The following is a 1556-nucleotide window of genomic DNA, read 5'->3' on the forward strand; positions in this document are numbered from 1 at the left end:
AAAAAAAAAAAAAAAAAAAAGTGCTTCGACGGAAGCGGGGAATGATATCTCGATTCTAATGATAATATCAATGCAAGTTACTATTTTTTATCGTTTAAGCTCGCCTTGTTAACTATGTACAATACCCGAGTCCGGTGATATTCGTCTCGGTTGAGCCATAAATATCATTTCGAGCGTGAATACGTCAACGAATATCCAGGCTAAATTGATAGAAACCCTGAAAACGTGAGGCCCATCTTTTCTATAGTATAACAACGTTTCTTTAAAGCTACTCTGCGAATACACATACTTATCGCGCGAATATTTCAATTTGATCAGCGAGCCGAATGTGTTCCATTCATTGTAAAATTTGTAGAGAGATTAGAGAAATAATCCTAACTCCCGTTTTCGATCGTCCCTTGTGCATAGATAATTGACAATATTTCAGCGACAATTCCTAAAGTATCATGTTTTTTTCTTTTTTTCTTTCTCTTGCCTATAACTATAGATCGCGGTAAAAATTCTCTACTCTACAGCTCGTTTTTTTTTTCTTTTTCTTTTTCTTTTCTTTTTAAACCACAAGCGAGATTAATCGTTCAATCGTAAACGCGCGTTTTTAATTACCGCTAATTACCGAAGCGACCACTCCGACAAGCTGTTTTTCATAATATGAAAAATTTGTCCAAAGCCATTTGCCAGCTCGATTCCGAAATAGAGTAAAAGAGAGCACCGCAGCAGCATCTCAAGAACAAATATTTGTCGATTGTACGTGTCAATTTCCCTTGTCCGGAAATCAATTGCTCGATCAAAACTATTCTTTCGATGGCAAAAGTCGTCGGGAGTTATATATAGCTGAATCGTGTAGAGCGATGGCGTGGTGTAATTTTCGTTCTGTTCACGTGAGATTGTTAACTCTATCAAGAATACTCCCTGTCGAGGAAAGAATTTATTAGAATGAGAGCCTCGATGAAGCTTGAAGAAGTGGATGAATCGTGTTAGCGACGTCGATCTCGTTTCGTCGAACGAGGAACGACGTTTATGTCGATTAGTGAGCGTTGTCCAATGTGGCCTCTGGATGATAGTAGACTGAGTACCTTGCTGGAACGACGAGGGCTTCAAGCTCGGCGGTCAGGTGTCGTCTGATCATCTGTTTAGCCGGTGGTATGCCCAATGCTGTGGCCATGGTGTCGCCGGTGAACGATGGCTCCAGCACGACCAGAGCACCATGCACGCCCGAATCTGTTCGCGACAAACGAGGAAAACAGAACAATTGGAAATTGAAGATTCTTCTTAACAGCCTTCGTCGCACTGGACATTATTAAACTGCCGGTTAAAATGACCAAGAAAATCGTAAATTTTACCTTTCAAGTTCTCAGCATATTCGGTCAGATCGATGTTCCTCGCCCATCGGATGAACCTTTGATTCGTCCAGACCAGGGGGTCCGTGTCCATTTGTTCGCACTGGTGTCTTCTGACTGCGAGCGCCTATTGTAAAAGAAAAAAAAAAAAAAAAAAAAAAATACGTTCAACGTAGGACAAATTTACACCCCTAAATTTACACAAATTTACACGAAACT

At 40.6% G+C, this 1556-nt stretch overlaps 1 protein-coding gene across 1 annotated transcript in view; it reads right to left on the reverse strand.

Moving 5' to 3' along the window:
- Window positions 1-1556, reverse strand: part of LOC122534058 — a 117368-nt gene that overhangs the window by 13476 nt on the left and 102336 nt on the right. Inside the window, exons 12-13 of the mRNA XM_043664344.1 lie at window positions 1341-1464; window positions 1074-1218 (exon numbers count right to left, since the gene is read on the reverse strand). Coding sequence (XP_043520279.1) covers window positions 1074-1218; window positions 1341-1464 — 269 coding nt within the window. The remainder of the gene's footprint in view (window positions 1-1073; window positions 1219-1340; window positions 1465-1556) is intronic.

The sequence above is a fragment of the Frieseomelitta varia genome, unplaced genomic scaffold (assembly GCF_011392965.1).
Source record: "Frieseomelitta varia isolate USP_RPSP 00005682 unplaced genomic scaffold, Fvar_1.2 scaffold_572, whole genome shotgun sequence".
In the NCBI taxonomy this organism is placed as follows: Eukaryota; Metazoa; Arthropoda; class Insecta; order Hymenoptera; family Apidae; genus Frieseomelitta; species Frieseomelitta varia.